Raw genomic sequence first — 13,693 nt, 5'->3', positions numbered from 1 at the left:
GCCAAGTTCTGTTTGTCTTTTCTCCGTGTGTCTCTTTCCTCTTTTTCCTTTCTTTTGATTTACTTTATATGTGGACACAAGCACCTGCATTGTTTTAATCACATCCGGGTTAAGAGTTCCTTCAACTGGTCATGGTTGTTCAATGTCAGGCCACCGCTTGCTCCATTTTCCTGATATTTTTGCAATATCTTTAATAAGGGGATTATTCATTCGCACTACATCAATAGGAGTAATTACTTTTGTAATTTTAGTATCCATTTTTGACATCCTAATGACCCTCTTATTTTTCTTTCATTGTAAATTGAATTGAATTATTTAAAAATTTGGCTTTTAAGCACCGTGTAATCACACTCAACCAAAAACAGCTGAATTTGCAAACCCCAAAGGAGACCAATCGCTTCCCACTTGTGAAAGCCAATTCACTTGTTCACCATCTGATGCATCTGATCACCCTCATTCATGTTAAATTATCAAAATTATATCAATGTTCACTCCCAAAACAGCCTAGATAAACCATACTCAGATAATGAAACCAATATTCACAGCACTCGACGGTATTTAAATCAAATCAGCTTTTCCACATGTGATCAAATCCCTACGCATTCACGCATGGTCACACAAACACCATGATGTTTGTACGCGAGTATGTAGATTCATTGACTGTTTTTAAATTGAAGTAATTTTAAAAAAGAAAAAGACTACTCATCAGAATAATCCGTGATTCCTCCCGTACAGTACATAAATAACTTACTTTACATTGTTGTTGTTTTTTTATTCCCTTTATTGTGTTCTGCCTTTTTTTAAATGCTAGAATATCACTTATGGTGCACAAAATTTTTTGTTCGATTGGCACCTTATATTTACTTGCTTGTTTTAGAATAACGGGTGTCTTGTAATCACATACGCTGTGCTTTCATGTAATGAGAAATGCAGTTCTCTCCGAAATTGTGTCCATTTCAATTTCCTGACGATAGTAGATTTACAAAAAATGTTGTTTCCCAGTAACTGCAAAGGTGGCACAAATATCACCATTATACTATTTTATCTGTGTTTGTGGTGGTACCAGATCAATGGATGTTCAAATTGGTAGTTACATGCTTCGAGTAGAGTTTAATTTGAAGAGTTGAATGGCAAAATATTATTGCTTTTCCTTTTTTTTTTTGTTGTTTTTTTTACAAATCATTAAAAGTTCAAAATTAAACACGCTTTCATCATAAATTGTGTAAACTACAATTTATGTGAACAGGTTTGATTGCATTCTAGGACTTTGTCATACAGAATCCCAATAAATTTGTTGTTAAGAAGTTGTCAATAAACACAGAAATGTTTCAGGTGGTAAATAAAGTCACATGATGGAACTCAAAATTATGAGTCAGGACTTTGATTAATTCATCTTTTTTTAGGAGGAGTTCATAGTTTCCTTGGCTCCGGTTGAGGAGGGGGCCTGAGGAGTGAGGACGGTTCCTGGCCAGTAGAGGACGACAGATGCCAAATTTTGCTCAAATCAGGAAAACTCAAATGACATAAACCCGGATTGGATAAACAAACACTGTCACAGGGAAGAATCACAGACTGTGGGGAGTCGGTGTAAGGACGTAAATAAACTGAATTAGTTTTGATTGAGGTGCTTCTTACCGTCGTCTAGGGTTGCCTGCTATTGGTCACTTGCATGGCATGCATGGTAAGGTGTCCACAGGTGGTCAAAGCACAACTCGGCTCTTGGTTTATTATTGCTCTTGTGTCATTCTGCTGCGTCGCTGCAGGGGTTGAGTGAGGTGACACGGTTCATGTCGTATTTTTAAGATTATACATGTGCCCAATGCGTTGAAAGTCAATTCTCAATTCTGAGAGCTGAACTCAATTCTCGGCTCCACCGTGGCTGTCGGCAGCTGCTCACTCTTTGCCTTGTTTAATAATTTAATAATTTAATAATTTTTAAATAATAATTTAAAAAAACGGATTTCTGGGATATTTCTGGGACACACTATACCATAGTGGTTGACGTCATGTAATGTAACGGATGTTTATCCATCGTTCCTCTTCACCACCTTTTTTACCTGTCAGGACACTTTTTTACAATGAAACAATCCGCTATCCCGATGACCACATAACAACAACAAATATTCACAGATATAAAACACTTCTGACTTTTATTATGGCCTACTAATGGGCAGTGGCAGTTGTGGGGATCCAGAGGTCCCAGGCAGGGCCAATGTGAGGCCCCCGGGGAAGGGAAACTCTTTAGAGGGAGCTGTTTTCAGAAGAAGACAATAACATAAGAATGTGATGAGGGATATATTAAATACTTGTTTAAAAACAAAAAGAAAAGATTCCGGAGTCACTCCAGCAAAGGAATCATTTGTTTGCCGCTATTTTTCTGTTCTCTCATGAATATAGAATTCCAAATCGAACACCGTAGAAAGAAATAGAAAAGCCTGAAATGTATTTTTTCTCTTTTTGTTTGTTGTTTATTTTTATTTATGGTAGTGTACACCTTTCTCAGACAATTTCCATTTTCTACCTGATTTGGGATATACATATACTGTTTATATACATATACATATATACACACACAGACGACGAATTCCTCATTCACAAAATAGCGCTCAGAGACAAGGGCCAAGTGTGAAGTCAACCTGGTGGGTGATGGTTGAGATGCTGAAGTAGATTGAAGGAGATGCTCAAGCCTCATGAGCCTCAGCAGCACAAGGACATGAGCTGCTGAGGGAGGAATTCCATGTGACCGTATGTATACGTATGTACATGTATGTGACAAATAATCACTTGAACTTGAACATGAACTCGGTTCAATGCTGAGTGAATGTTTGAAAGGCAGCAAGTCGAGGGCACGTTTAAAAAAAGAAGGAATCCCGATAACAACGGAGGTTTTCATCCACATGTAGACCAACCTCAGAAATAATAAATAATAAATAAATAGGATGGGGATGGTAGCTCAGGCGGTAGAGCTGGTGGTCTAGTGATCTAAAGGTTGCTGGTTCGATCCCAGGCTCCTCCTGCTAGCATGCTGTAGTGTCCTTGAGCAAGACACTTAGCCCCTAATTGCTCCTGATGGCTGCGTCCGTCGGTGTTTGAACAATTGTAAGTCGCTTTGGATAAAAGCGTCTGCTAAATGACTAAATGTAATGTAAATAAAAATGTAAATTTGGTGAGTTTCCATTCATCGTTGAGTAGCCATTGACAGCCATGTCATTGAGTAGCAGGAATCTGAAGAGTTCTAAGCTCTACGCTTAACTACTCTGCACAACTATGATGTTATAGAAAGATTGTTATAGAAAAAAATAGCAGCGGCCGACATGGCCGCCAGCATCTTGCGTGGAGCTTCTGATGACCAGACTGTCAGGCTGTCGTAACGGCTCAATGCCTTTATCTCTTGATGGACCTCATCCCGCTTGACGTCGCGGATTCCGCCTAGTGGAGTTACAGTCTGGTGTGATATTATGGGCAGTAACGTCATCCTCACAACAATAGCAGCAAGGCGCGCCTGGCTCCGCCCAGTCACCCGGCTGTTTGCCCCGTCGCCCGGCTGTTTGCCCCGTCGCCCGGCTGTTTGCCCCGCTGGTCTTGGCAACAAGGTTCAAGGTTCACTGGGGCTGGGCGGCGACCCGAGACCGATCTCCTTACTTGGAAGAGAGCTTGCCTTACATTATGAATCAGTGATCTACATCGCTATGAACCTATGACAAGGACCAAAAAAAAGATGTGGGTATTCACAAGGCTTTGCGAGGGACCGTCTCATCTATTCTAATTCATTTGTATCTACCGATCTAACCTCGTAGATGTTAACACAAATACTCCCTCCCCCATCAGCCTTCCACGCACACTGACAAACTGAATAGTTAAGAAGCACTTAACCTCTAAGCCTCTTCAACTCCTACGAAATGTGTATGAAAAGGGTGTGAAAGTTTAACAATTTAAATATTTAGAAAAGGAACGCTACGTTGGGGGTGGGTCGGGCCGGCGCTCCGGTGCTCCACATTTACATTTATTCATTGATCAGACGCCTTGGTCCAAAGCCACTGACATGAGCGGCTGGAAACAAAGCACGCGTCCACCAGTGGAGCAACCTCGAATTGAAGCCTTGTCTCCTGTTTCTAAATTCAAGCAGATACAAGTGCAAGATAGTTGTCAAGAATCAGAATAAAAACAGTGTTATTATTAAAACAAAAATAAATAAATAAATAAATAAATAAATGTGAGTCAGTGCAATATGATAAGTGTTGTGATAAGTATGTGTTTTGCATTATGTGACAACAAATTAAAGCTGGTCAACATCAACAAAAAGAAGAACAGTTTAGTTGTAGCTCAGACAGGGCCGGGTCTTCAGGGGTTTCTTGAAGGTTGTGAGTGTCTTTGCAGACACCCGACACTCGGGCCCTCGAACGCTGCCAAGTCCTCCCCCTGCGAGCCGGGGCTGGAGTAAGTTTGGTCGCTCCGTTCCAATCATTTGATTAAAGGAACAGGACGTGGATGGAGAAGTCCGGACTAGAACGCGCGGAGGCAGCGTCTGATCCGACCCCGCCACCGGGTGGAGTTAACGCCCGACCGGGTCTCTGCGAGGTGCCGTCTTTTTCAAAAGTCCACTCGGCACTGAACCCTCGAGTCCTCCGGGGTCCTCCCTCCGATCGTCTGATTTAAGGGACAGGACTCGGTTGGAAAGATTAGCTGCCTGTGACGTCAGAATCTGATCTGTCATGCCACCCGGTCGCCTTCACACCCAGTGTATGCCTGTTCAAAATGGCACCGTTTAAAAAAATGTAGGGAAAACTTTGTAATAAAAAAAATGAAATATGAAAATATGGGCGTATTGGAACTCCAGGAGGATCAGTCGAGTCCAGGTTTCTTCGGTCAATGATTGGGTCGTGTTTATGTGGACTGGCAGGTGCTTCGCTCGGCTCGCATCTCCATCGCTTCCTCTGCCTTCAAGTTGGATGATGTCACAAACCGCCCCGCTTAGTGGAATTGGGTGATGTCACAAACCGCCCCGCTTAGTGGAATTGGGTGATGTCACAAACCGCCCCGCTTAGTGGAATTGGATGATGTCACAAACCGCCCCGCTTAGTGGAATTGGATGATGTTACAACGCACAGAGTGGCCTGCTGTTCTGTTGATTATTCAAAGTTTATTAACATTGCACGTGTGGTGTGTCCAAATTGCACCAAATTCGACACCACACGTCCCCTGGTCCCCAGCGATACACCCGCCAAGTGTGAAGTCGATCGGATGAACGGTTGTCGAGATAATCAGACATACATACAGCATAATCCTAGAATTATAATTAGATATGGAGGAATATAGGCCATTTGATCACAGTAATAATACAATACCAATTGCAATGTGTCACGTTTTAGGATTATATGTATGATAAATCCTTTAAAATAGTATTCCTATGAACCCTTCAAATCTAAATGCAGTGAAATGAAAACATTTCACTCCATATATGTATGAATGTATATGTATGTGAAAAATAAACCTCTTGAAATCTCTCAAGGTCGGTTGCTGAAAATGTTACATCTGAGAGTAGCAAATTTTATTATTATTATTATTATTATTATTATTATTATTATTATTGTTATTATTATAAAACCATGTGACACGGGGCGGCTCTCGGGGTGCACTACCGCCGCCGGACCGTAGAACGATCCCCTTGGAGCGAACCAATGCGTTTCTTAAAGGATCCGCGGGTGGACGCTCAGGCACCGGGCGCCGGACCGTGGAACGGACCTCCCGTTGCCAACCACCACCTTTTTTCAAAGGTGTCGGGGGCGGTCACTCCGGCACCGGCCGCCGGGGAACCTCCCGCGCACGGCTTGGATAAGTTACATATAAGCTGTATAGACTGGCACTCAGGGGCCCGCGCCGACTGTCTCAAGTCGCCGCCGGTCGCCCCCCGACCACCGCCCCGCTCACTGGGTCCAAACGACCGAGTCACGAGTAAAAGAGTCGAACCTGCCGCCACACCGCGGGACACACCCACCGCGTTCCCACGGCTCGTATTACTTTACGTGTTATTGACTGTGATAAGATAGTCGCACCGCGTGACACCGGGAGCGTTCCACCAAATTGTGTAAATGTCTTTGGCGGCTCCTGGCTCCCCGGGCCCCCGCACGCCTCACTACCTTCTCTAAAGGGCTCCTCCCAAAGCACCCCGCTGGTGGCAAACACGGCTGTTAAACATTGATGGGTGTCATGCGAAGGAGCCACGTCGAGGCCCCCCGTCAGACGCGCCGGGCCCTTCGGTCCCCTCGGGTCCCATCATGGCTGATTTCGCGGAGATCCTCAGGTCCGTCGGGGAGTTCAGGCGGTTCCAGAAGCTGCTCCTCGTCGCCCTCTGCTTCCCCAACCTGCTGCTGCCCTTCCTTTTCGCCAGCGTGCTCTTCGTCCAGTCCGACCCGGACCGCCACTGCCACACGGACTGGATCCTCCGGGTGGCCCCCAACCTAACCGGGGAGGAGCGGCTCAACCTGACGGTGCCCCGGGACCCGGGGGGCTCCCTCAGCCGGTGTCTGATGTTCGTCCCCGTGGACCGGGACCTGGACTCCATCCGGGAGTACGGGCTCAATGAGACGGTGCAGTGCCAGGACGGATGGGAGTACGACAGGAGCGTGTACCAGGCCACCATAGTGACGGATGTGAGTTCCATTCATTATTCGTTCATTTATTAATTACCTTTTTTTTGCTATTTATTATTTTTTTCAATCATTTGTTTATTTATTATAATCACCATTTGCTTGTTTATTATTATTATTACTACCTTTTTTTTTATAATTTATTTATTATTATCACATTTATTTATTTATTTATTTGTTATCATCACCACCATTTATTTATAATTATGATCATCACCATTTATTTATTATTACCACCATTTGTTCACTACCATTTTTTACAATGTGTTTATTACCACATTCATTTATTTATAATTATCACTATTATGAACACCATTTATTTATTTATATATTATCACAGTTGATTTATTATTATCACCGTGTATTTATTCCCATTTTTTTACCATTTGTTTATTCTTATCACCATTTATTTATTATAGCCATTAATTTGTTATCAACATTTATTTATTATTACCACCATTTATTTATTACCATTTATTTATTAATATTATCACCATTTATTTATTTATTTATTTATTTATTATCACCATTTATTTATTTATTTATTATTAGCACCATTTATTTATTTATTTATTTATTATTAGCACCATTTATTTATTATTATTATTATTATTATTATTATTATTATTATCCTCACCATTTATTTATTTATTTATTTATTTATTATCACCATTTATTTATTTATTTATTATTAGCACCATTTATTTATTTATTTATTTATTTATTTATTTATTTATTATTATCGCCATTTATTTATTATTATCACCATTTATTTCTTAATATTATTACCCCATTACGGTCACTTTAATAGGAATTGTCACAAATATTAATTCATTCATATGCCACTTTGCACATTGCTCATCTAATTTCTATAAATAGTCCACAGTATTCTGTTTTGTATTTCATTTAGAATGACCACACTGCACATGCTTGACCTGTTTTGCTTGTTTGTTCCTGTTGAGTAGAGCTGCAAGTTGCAGCTCCTGAGCACAGGATCACTAATATACCATCTTATTTTATTACACATCGACATAATCCAAAACTATGTGCAAGTGATGTGATAATAGTGCTATTCAAATATGGATGTGTTTTTTAAATTTTTAAATTTTTTAATCGTTTCAACAGTTCAATCTAGTGTGCGACAAAGCCAACTTAGTGCAAGTGGCACAGGCAGTGTTGATGGCTGGCATCCTGCTTGGCTGTCTGTTATTTGGACCTTTAGCAGAATCGTGAGTGTTTTATCCATATTACTAAAGAACTTCACTATTTATCCATGCTGTATGGTTTGGTTGGATCACCCATCATTGAAGAATACAATTCTCTAAACATTTATTTTTTTTAACTCCTATCCATACAACTAATGGAACACGTTGCATGTTTTACAGGTTTGGCCGCAAACGCACAACCCAGATCCCTTTGGTGCTCATATTCATATTCACCGTGACATCCGGGCTGTCTCCAAACTACTACTTCTATTTGGCGTCCCAGTTTATGGCGGGGCTCGGATACGGAGGGTTCCGACTCAACTGCATCCTGCTGGGTACCTTATCCTCAGCTGACGTCCCACCGCTGGTTAAAAGCTGCCACCGAAAATCCTGCAACCACCTTGCATGAAACCCCGACCCTTCTATCTCTCCCCTCCTCCGTTCCGTACACTTCCTCTATGCAGTCGAATGGCCGTCATCCTCCAAAAATCTCCATGGCAACCGTCAAACTTGACATTCTCTATTCCAAGCATAATTATCCGTCGGAAATTATTGAGTCTTGCGCCGATTGCCAGTGAAGGTTAAAGTGCTGATTCATGTGCGTGTGCTTGACGGACGGACCCTGAACAAATCATTCATTTGATTGATTATCATTTTGTGTGTGAGAATAATGTCAATTTCAGAAGCCCGACACCTTAAAAACCACGTTCTTCCCCCGCAGCTACTGAGTGGATCGGGGCGAAGAACCGCTCTCTCGGCTCGTGCGTGAGTCAGATGTTCGCCGCCTTTGGGCAGGCGATACTCGCTGGCGTGGTCTTCCTCATCCGAGACTGGAGAGTCGCCCAGTGGGCCATGGCGGCGCCGATGGCCATGGTTGTTCTCTACATATGGTGTGCATTCATCCCGATATGTCGTTCAGTAACCGCAGCAGTGTTTTTACCGGTGAGTTGTCGATGTGTGATCACCGGGGGGGTGGGGGGTTTCCTCCCGCTTGTTTTTTTTTTTCCGGGCGCCGGGCAGGTTCATCCCAGAATCGGCCAGGTGGCTGCTGGACAGAGGACGGACGAAGGAGGTGAAGCAGCTGATCCTGAAAGTGGCGGCCGTCAACAAACGCACGGTTCCAGAATCTCTCCTGGAAAAGGTATGATGAAAAAAGCGCCGCTTGCTTTTACATGTTCTTGACTTGTAGTCTTTGTTTTATTTAAACGTTTACCCGGCCCTTGGCGATTATACTTGTATAAAATCAGAATTATTGAAGTAAACAATAACTATCCAAGATAAGACCTGTATGAGGTATGGCCTTAAACAGGAGGTGAAGCAGCTGATCCTGAAAGCAGCGGCCATTGAAATTCGAATTGAAACATGTTGTGGCTCAATAATCAAAACAGGCAGTCAAAAGTTAAAGTTTCCCATTGGTCATTACAATATTTCATTAAAAATGAACCAAACAAGAAAGGCAACACAAAAGGTAACTCTGTGCACTCGCTGGGTTGCTAGCCAATTTACCGGTTTCTCAAACAAAATTGGGTTTTGGCGCCCTCTTCTGGCATTCTGGGCAGGCGCAGTAATAGTCCGTCATTGCCCGTACGACCCCCCTGTCCAGTGGAACCCATTGATAATCCTCTCCTTTGTTTTTGTTTTTTTCCCCCCACACCCAAACGGGGCCCCCCGAGAACACGGCTGTGGTCGAGGGTGTGAAACCGTCGATACACATCCTTTGGGCACCACGAGCGAACGCCTCACTTGGTTATTTATCGTTTGGAAAGCAATGTGATCATCGAATCCGTCTTTGTCTCGTCTACAACAGATTATGGTCAATAAAAGTGTGGAGAAAGGAGGAATCGGAGCTCTCTTCGGATCGCCCGTGCTGAGGAGGCGTTTCCTGGTGATAACGCTGGCATGGTGAGTTCGAGTTGCGCCCGAAAAACAGCTTCCCTGCCTGGCATCCAAAAATGTGAGTGTTCTGCTGATCAACCCATTCGCCCTGTTTGTACATCTCAGGTTTTCCTTGAACCTCTCCTACTTCTGCGTGACGCTCAACGTGGGGAACTTCGGCCTGGACATCTTCCTGACCCAGACGGCGTTCGGCCTGACGGAGGTCCCGGCTCACCTCCTCTGCATCTGGCTGCTGGAGGTCCTGGGCAGGAAGCGGAGCCTGATGTCCACCCTCCTGACGGGCAGCTCGCTCTGCATCCTCATCCTCGCCGTCCCGCGCAGTAACTTTGTTTTCCCATCTTTTTCCCCGGCACGATAAAAACATTGTCACAGCTGCGGTCCGGTGGTGGTGTTTTTATTATTTATTTTTGGCTGTTCTTGTTTTTTTTTCCCCACACATCTCTCTCTCTCTCTCTCTCTCTCTCTCTCTCTCTCTCTCTCTCTCTCTCTCTCTCTCTCTCTCTCTCTGTCTCTGTCTCTCGTTTAAATTCCAGGTAACGCCGTTGCCGTCACCATCCTGGCGACTTCGGGGCGTTTCTTCATGAACTGGGCGGGCTCCATATGCAACGTCTACATCCATGAGCTTTTCCCCACGTCCTGTCGGTACGCGCCGCCCTCCAGTTCAGTTCAAGATTCTGTTTATCTTTAATCTCCAGTGAAAGTCAGGTTAACCTGGATCCTACACCAATGACAAACACGTTTTTTCAAACATACTAAGAGCTACTTATTTGCCATGGTTTTAGGATTTGGTTACACAAGGCAGTGGAGCAATTGAGAGGTATGAACCAGGGCTTTTCAACTGCATTCGGTTGGGGGTCCGATTTTCACCCAGTCGGTGGCGGTCAAATTCAATAATCCATTTTTTTATTGTCGAAAATGAAGCTGAACTTGTAAAACGAGGAGGGGAAAAAAAATGAACAAAATGAACCAAATACTTAAACCTTAAAATGAACGAGTACATCTCCAGATAACGTTCTCTCGGGTTTTATATCCTGAAATAAGCACGGCTTCTGCACCGCGTGGGGGGGAATAACTCGGTTCCTCTACTATTCAATGTGGTTAAGGGGAATTATATTTATTTCATATTTAGTCATTTAGTAGATGTTGACAGAGATAGGACGTGAGAGAGGCTCTTGTCGCGCCTCCTCACTGGAGACACACAGACATTCATACCCTGTCCCCGCTCGAACAAAGACAGCCGTTGTAGACAACAGTGGGTTTTTCCCGGGCGCACCGGGACACCGGGCCACGCCCTCTGCCTCGGTTTCATACCGAGCGGAGGAGCCTGGGAACGGTGAAGGTCTCCTCGGGTTTCGGGGGGAGGGAGACAACGGGGGGCCGTCGTCCCGGGGCTGATTTGAATGCCATGTGTGTGCGTGTGCGTGTGTGTGTGTGTGTGTGTGTGTGTGTGTGTGTGTGTGTGACACACACACACACACACACACACCCACACACACACACACACCTTTGATCGACCGGATTTCCAGACGCTGTTGTCCTGGATCGGTTGTTTGGAGGTTGGTACTTTAATTATTTCTGAAATAAATGTGACTACAATTCATTGCCAAACTTGGAATTTAATCAAACAGTCGGTGTGGCAGGAATAGGTCGGGCCCCATTTTGCCCCTAGGGCTGTCAGTTGAATAGGACTAGTTAATTCAATAAATATATTAATTTATTCATAATAAATTAAATAAGAATAAATGAAAGAAAAAATAATAGGCCTGGTGTAGGTGTTTTGGGTGTTCATTTTTATGAAATGCATTCTGCTTGTTTGCTTTGCTTTCATTGTTACTATTGGATGGCTTTCTATCAGTGTAGAGCACTTTCAGTGAGTGCAAGTAAAGACTGTCATTACTGTATTATTTTATTCATTTTCACTGAGCCATTCGATCGGAACTATGGTGATGCCGAAAAACCTGCTGAGCCTGAAACTTCATCCGTAGCTGCCCTGAGGTCCTAACGAGAAACCACGACGGTGCTTGTGATTGCCTGAGAGGTTTGTGTTTATTTGAGCGTCTGACTCCTCTTGCGTGCCGCTTTCAGACAGACCGCCTCGGGGTTGGGCTCCATAGCGATCCGCGTCGCGGGGCTGTTGTCTCCGCTGCTCAACCTGGCGTCCGTCTACCACTGGAGCGCACCCACCGTCGTGTTCAGCGGCATCACGCTGGCGAGCGGCGCCCTGGTCTCCCTGCTGCCCGAAACCAGGCGGACGGAGCTGCCCGACTCCACGGACGAGGCTGAGGGGCGGAGGTAGAGCGGGACTTGTTTAAAATCCGCCGGTTGGTCGGAGGGCGTCAACCAATCATTTAATAATAATAATAATAATAATAATAATGACAACGATAGTAAAAATAATCATTCAGAATCTGGAACTCATGCAACTAAGCAATTTGAAGTCTTTCTGTTTTTTGGTAAATGATGGAAGATATGATGAAACATGTTCAAATATGTGTTTCCCATTAGGAAAAACAGCACATATTCACATATTCTGCACAGCAGGTCAAACAGCATATAAGCCCGAATCAGCTGTTTATGTGAATAGTTCTATGGGATGTGGAGGGGGTGATAACATTGGGGCTCCACTGATCTACAGTATCTTCCTTTTCCCTACAGAAATGGTTTCACCGTGAAGAGTGGAAGCGCCTTGATCCTCGACAAACCCGGTCGTATCGAAACCACCAAACTGTAGTTTGAAGGTTTTAGTATTATTAAAAAATTTTTTATTTTTTTTTTGTTTCTGTGTGGAAACATGTGCAATATTGCAATTAACAAAACCGAATCGATCAGGACATTCGGACTTATTCCAGAATACAGTCTCACACTGTCGTCCATGTGTAGAATGTCAGGTGAGCCTGTGTGTGTGTTTAGGACTCACTGTGCGGATGCCGTGTGGGAAAGGCTTTGCTTTCCCTTGACTCGTTCCGTCAAGATATTCAAGATATAAGTTTCTTGTTTTTTTGTTCGCGTAAAGCCTTTGCTCCTCATTCAACCGATCATCATTTTCTTTCTTTCTTTTTATTTTTATTTTATTTTTTGCTAAGTTGCATGATTCACATACGCATACATCCACACCTACAGTACACAGACTAATCAGAAAGGACTCGGCTGCTGGGTCACAGGACGAGCGTCTGTCTCTTTGCACCCAGCAGACGTGGACTTGTTCCTTTACGTCTCTATACATAATTGTATCGACGTCCGGATAATGAAGCAAACGACAGGACTTGCATAGGCACAGATTATGAAGCAGAAATACTTTGTTATTACATAAAATATTACCTGTAAAGCCTGCTTGGAGCTGTTAGAGCACAAAATACTTACGTAGACGTCAGGTTTATAAAGCGTTTAACTCCAACACAGCGAAGACGTCATAGACGTCTAAAAACCATCGTTGCCGGATGAGATGACGCTTCATCGATCCCCACAAAGGCATTCCGGATGATCTGCCGGTGAGAGGGATGCGCTCATAATCAAGGAGAGAGTGGGAGAGTGCAATATTTTATCACTGAGAATTGTTATTTTAAGTCCTAGAACTGTTGGGATGCGTTTGAAAAATAAAGATTTCTTCAATGAAAAGTCAGTTTCTTGTGCAAGTGTTTGACGATGGCGGAAAAGCCTTGGAACAGTAGCATGGTACCGCAATAGAGGAGGCTGCAGATTCTGGACTGCAGTCCTAGGATCCCTGTAGGGCCGTAGTTTTTTACAACAGCACCACCTAGTAAATGAAAGTTTTAAAGGTTTATTCCACACAAATACTACTTTCTTTCAAGTACTTACAGTTTTAGGTATAACGTGAGAGATGGTTAAGTTTAAGTATAATGTTAGAGATGGTTAAGTTTAGCTATAAGGTTAGAGATGGTTAGGATTAGGGTTAGAACATCTCGGCTCCCTGGACTGCAGCCTCCT

At 43.5% G+C, this 13,693-nt stretch overlaps 1 protein-coding gene across 1 annotated transcript; it reads left to right on the top strand.

Annotated features, from left to right (window-relative positions):
* Positions 1–6,023: 6,023 nt before the first annotated feature.
* LOC307238053 (solute carrier family 22 member 13-like) lies at positions 6,024–13,299 on the top strand. Its single transcript, XM_080010898.1, has 10 exons — positions 6,024–6,650; positions 7,773–7,876; positions 8,033–8,187; positions 8,574–8,742; positions 8,873–8,993; positions 9,660–9,754; positions 9,854–10,068; positions 10,282–10,390; positions 11,834–12,040; positions 12,404–13,299. The coding sequence occupies exons 1-10, from the start codon at positions 6,276–6,278 to the stop codon at positions 12,477–12,479; spliced, it is 1,626 nt and encodes a 541-aa protein (XP_079867024.1). The 5' UTR covers positions 6,024–6,275; the 3' UTR covers positions 12,480–13,299.
* Positions 13,300–13,693: the final 394 nt, after the last annotated feature.

This window comes from Zeus faber (genome assembly GCF_960531495.2).
Source record: "Zeus faber genome assembly, chromosome: 12".
In the NCBI taxonomy this organism is placed as follows: domain Eukaryota; kingdom Metazoa; phylum Chordata; class Actinopteri; order Zeiformes; family Zeidae; genus Zeus; species Zeus faber.
The sequence above is the reverse complement of the archived record's forward strand: the minus strand, read 5'-3'. Positions and strand labels throughout refer to the sequence as shown.